General features: G+C 41.2%; 1 protein-coding gene across 1 annotated transcript; it reads right to left on the bottom strand.

Annotated features, from left to right (window-relative positions):
* Positions 1 to 2253: 2253 nt before the first annotated feature.
* On the bottom strand, positions 2254 to 3240 carry LOC118892581 (olfactory receptor 18-like). Its single transcript, XM_036847330.1, has one exon. The coding sequence runs from the start codon at positions 3214 to 3216 to the stop codon at positions 2254 to 2256; it is 963 nt and encodes a 320-aa protein (XP_036703225.1). The 5' UTR covers positions 3217 to 3240.
* Positions 3241 to 3862: the final 622 nt, after the last annotated feature.

The following is a 3862-nucleotide window of genomic DNA, read 5'->3' as shown; positions in this document are numbered from 1 at the left end:
CCAAAGTGTCTATTCTTCATCTCCTCTCCTTAAATCTTCCCATCACTGAGCCCAGCAACAGGTTTGTAATTCATAGAACATTGCTTACTATTCAAAGAACTACCTTGGAACTGTCTCTTTGGCCTTCTCAAATTAATTTTCTTAGTAACAAGGTGTCCAAAGTTGAGTTCCTTGGGAAGCTGACTGAGACAGTGATTAGCATGCAGGAAGTTTACCAGGCAGTGCCCAGGAGTCAAAACTTATGGAAGGGCATATGTATAGTAAGGAATTTGGCCTTACCTAAAGAGAGAGATGACCTTTGTCCCAGTTCCTGGGAAGTAACTTTTAAACCCTTGAAATTTCCTTAGTGAGAGGAGTGATTGATTATTCACCGTGGGCCCTGTGGACCATATCTGATACTTTATGCTAATGAGATGATTCAAGATTGGGTCCAGTCATGCCCAAAAGGCAAACCATTGAAGGGTTGGAGCTTTGGGTAAAGTGACACCAACCCAACCTCTGGGGAGGGAAGCTGGAAATTGAGTTCAACCATATGGGCAACAATTTAACTAATCATGTTTATGTAATAAAGCCTCCATAAAAATTCTAGACACTGAAGCTCAGATGAGCTACCCAGTTGGCAATTTTTTTTGGGGGGGGGCGGGGTTATTGTTATACATTGTAGCCAGGAGGAGGTAATGGGTCTGGACTCCACAGAGAGAAGACAACAAGAAACTTCACATATGGGACCGTCCAGATCTTTCTCTATGTGTATCTTCCTTTGTCTGGTTCAAATTTGTATCTTTTTGCTCTAATAAAACTATAAGCCTAAGTAGAGTGTTTTCCTGAGTTCTGTGAGCCATGCTAGGGCAGTATGGAACCTGAGGGAGTTCCCTTAATTTGAATATTGTAGAAAATCATTGAATGTGAGGGAGTCCCTGAATTTGTAGCCAACTGGCCTGCAGTGAGGGTCCCCTGGGAACCACTGAATTTGCGCTGGTGTCTGAAATGAGGGCAGTCTTGTGAGGACTGTTCCCTCAGACTTTGCAGTTTGGCAAACTGTTTGTAGCAAGGAAGGACAGTTGAAAAATTCAAGCCAAATTGAAGCCCATTATAGCCCTTTGAAAACCACCAGGGAGCTCTGGAGCTAGGATGAGCCCTTAGAGTTAGCTGGAGTTGGGGCAAAGGAGCCAAATGCTTACACACTGACATTGTACAGTCATCGGATGTAGGCTGCCTGGTGGTCTCTGTAGCTGAGGCCGATCCCTCTAGGACCTGATTCCTCAGGGCTGAGTAACACCCAACATGGGAGCATATGTCCCTCATTCCTGACAGGAGATTTTCTTTTATTGTGGTAAAATGACATAACATAAAACTTACCTTCTTAACCATTTTTAAGTGTACAGTTCAGTGGCATTAAGTACATTCACCTTGCTTAGCAACCATCACCACCATCCATCTCCAGAATGTTTTCACCTTTCCCAACTGAAACGCTCTTCCCATTAAACACTAACTCCCCATTCCTCCTCCCAAAGCCTCTGGCAACCACCATTCTACTCTCTGTCTCTATAAATTTGACTACTTTAGGTGTGGAATCATTCAATTATTGCCCCTTTGTGTCCAGCTATGTGATATGATTGGGGAGAAGTTAAATGGAATGGGAAAGAGAATTATCAGAAAACCTGGGAATCAACTTTGTTTTGGTAGGTATTCTCCCACCTGCTCCTTGGAAAGCATACACCCCAGTTTTCTTAGGAAAGTCCCAGTTGATAACTGTGTATCCAAACTCAGTATTAATAGGGTCCTATTTCAATTTCAAAAGCCTTGGGTTGGAAATAAAATTAAATAGCCATCCTATTTGTTCAAAAATCATTAAGGAGCAAAAATATATTAGATGTCTTTGTCATTAAGGTAGGGTTTAGATCCACCAAACAAACAGGGAAAAATCATAGGAAAAGTATAGAAACAATAAATAACAAAAAAGAGAGAGAGCTATGATTATTTTGCAATGATAGAAACAAGACAGCCCATTACCAAGGGTCCAGGATAATGTATAAAGAAAGTGAGAGAGTATACTGAGGTGTTATGTAAAATCCTGGAAGGGCTATGACTCACAAGGAGGATCCAAATAATTTCCCAATTCCATTAGAGCTATTCTAAGATGAAAAATTGTGTAAACAGAAAGCAGAGAGCCATAAAGGTATATATATGCTACATGACAGCAGATTCAGAATTTCTCGTTGCACATATTTGATTTTGCGGCCTTTTCCAGTCCTATGAACCAAAAAAAGATAGCATGGGTGTTGACATTAGGTATTTTGCTGATATCCTCCACAGGGCACTCTTGATGTCCTTGTTCCTTAGGCTGTAGATGAAGGGGTTCAGCATAGGGGTGACCACAGTGTACATCACCGAGGCCACTGCCGCTTTCCTGGGGGAAGATGAGACAGTTGAACTGAGGTACACACCAATGCCTGTTCCATAAAATAAACAAACAACTGACAGGTGAGAGGCACAGGTGGAGAAGGCTTTATACCTCCCACCTGATGTTGAGACTCTCAGAATGGAGGAAATAATATGACTGTAAGAGTAAAGGATCCCTGAAAGAGGAATTCCACCAAAGATTGTACCAATGAAATAGATTAATATGTTATTGGCGGAGGTGTCAGAACAGACAAGGTTGAGGAGTTGAGAAAGGTCACAAAAGAAATGAGGGATTTCCACATCTGCACAGAAGGTAACATGTGACATCACCAAGGAGTGCAGCAGGGAGCTCAAAACGCTGATGGAAAATGACCCCAGGACCAACAAGCCACAGAGGTAGGGGTTCATGATGACCAGGTAGTGTAGGGGGTGACTAATGGCCACCAACCGGTCATAGGCCATCACTGTCAGAAGTAGACTCTCCAAACATCCAAAAAGAGAAAACAAGGTCACCTGAGCTAGGCACCCTGCATAAGTGATGGATTTGCTGTGTGTCTGGAGGTTCACTAGCATCTTGGGGATGGTGGTGGTGCTGATACTGATGTCAGCCAAGGACAGATTGGAAAGGAAGAAGTACATGGGGGTGTGGAGCTGGGAATCAGAGCTGACAGCCAGGATGATGAGAAGGTTCCCGAGCACAGTGACCAGGTACATGGACAGGAACAGCCCAAAGAGGAGGGGCTGCAGGTCTGGATCATCTGAGAGGCCCAGGAGGAGGAATTCTGAGACATCTGTTAGATTCTGTGCTTCCATGTTTATGGGACACCTTTTGAAAAAGAAGAGAGTGTTGAATAAGCAAACAAATGTAGAGGCACCCTAATAATTTCCATACTTTGGATTTAAGAAATTCACAAATAAAGTATCCATGCTTGAAAACCATACACTCCAGCACCTTCAGCAATATTTCTCAGTTGTGAGCACATTTTTATTGATGCCCCAAATATTCACCATTTCTTTATACACCTATTTTAGAGGCATGAGGCTAGACAGTATGAGAGAAGTAAGGACAATCTGAGATCACAAATCCATGAACACAATAAAATATCTGTACCCTCCATTTGAAGGAAGCAGATGGAATTAAAAGTATTCTCTCTTACAAAAAAAAAAATCATTCTAGTTAAAGGACACCAAAAAGCACCCAAATGTACTGTATCTTATCCAAATACAGTACAGGAAATTTCCTTGATTTGTAATTTAGTCCTAAAGAGCTAAAACCACACTAACTGGATCCTAAATTAAAATCAATGTTCACAGATGTAATTTGTATGCCAGTTATCTTTAAGGGTTTTTCATCTTTACTTGGTTTTTTTTTTTTTTAAAGCTTTTCAATTAAATAATGACTTTTTAAAAAATTATTTATTTATTTATTTATTTTTGGCTGTGTTGGGTCTTCATTTCT

The sequence above is a fragment of the Balaenoptera musculus genome, chromosome 3 (assembly GCF_009873245.2).
Source record: "Balaenoptera musculus isolate JJ_BM4_2016_0621 chromosome 3, mBalMus1.pri.v3, whole genome shotgun sequence".
In the NCBI taxonomy this organism is placed as follows: Eukaryota; Metazoa; Chordata; class Mammalia; order Artiodactyla; family Balaenopteridae; genus Balaenoptera; species Balaenoptera musculus.
The sequence above is the reverse complement of the archived record's forward strand: the minus strand, read 5'-3'. Positions and strand labels throughout refer to the sequence as shown.

Coding starts and splice junctions, on each gene's coding strand:
- LOC118892581 (XM_036847330.1), bottom strand. CDS start 3,216: ATGGAAGCACAGAATCTAACAGATGTCTCAGAATTCCTCCTCCTGGGC.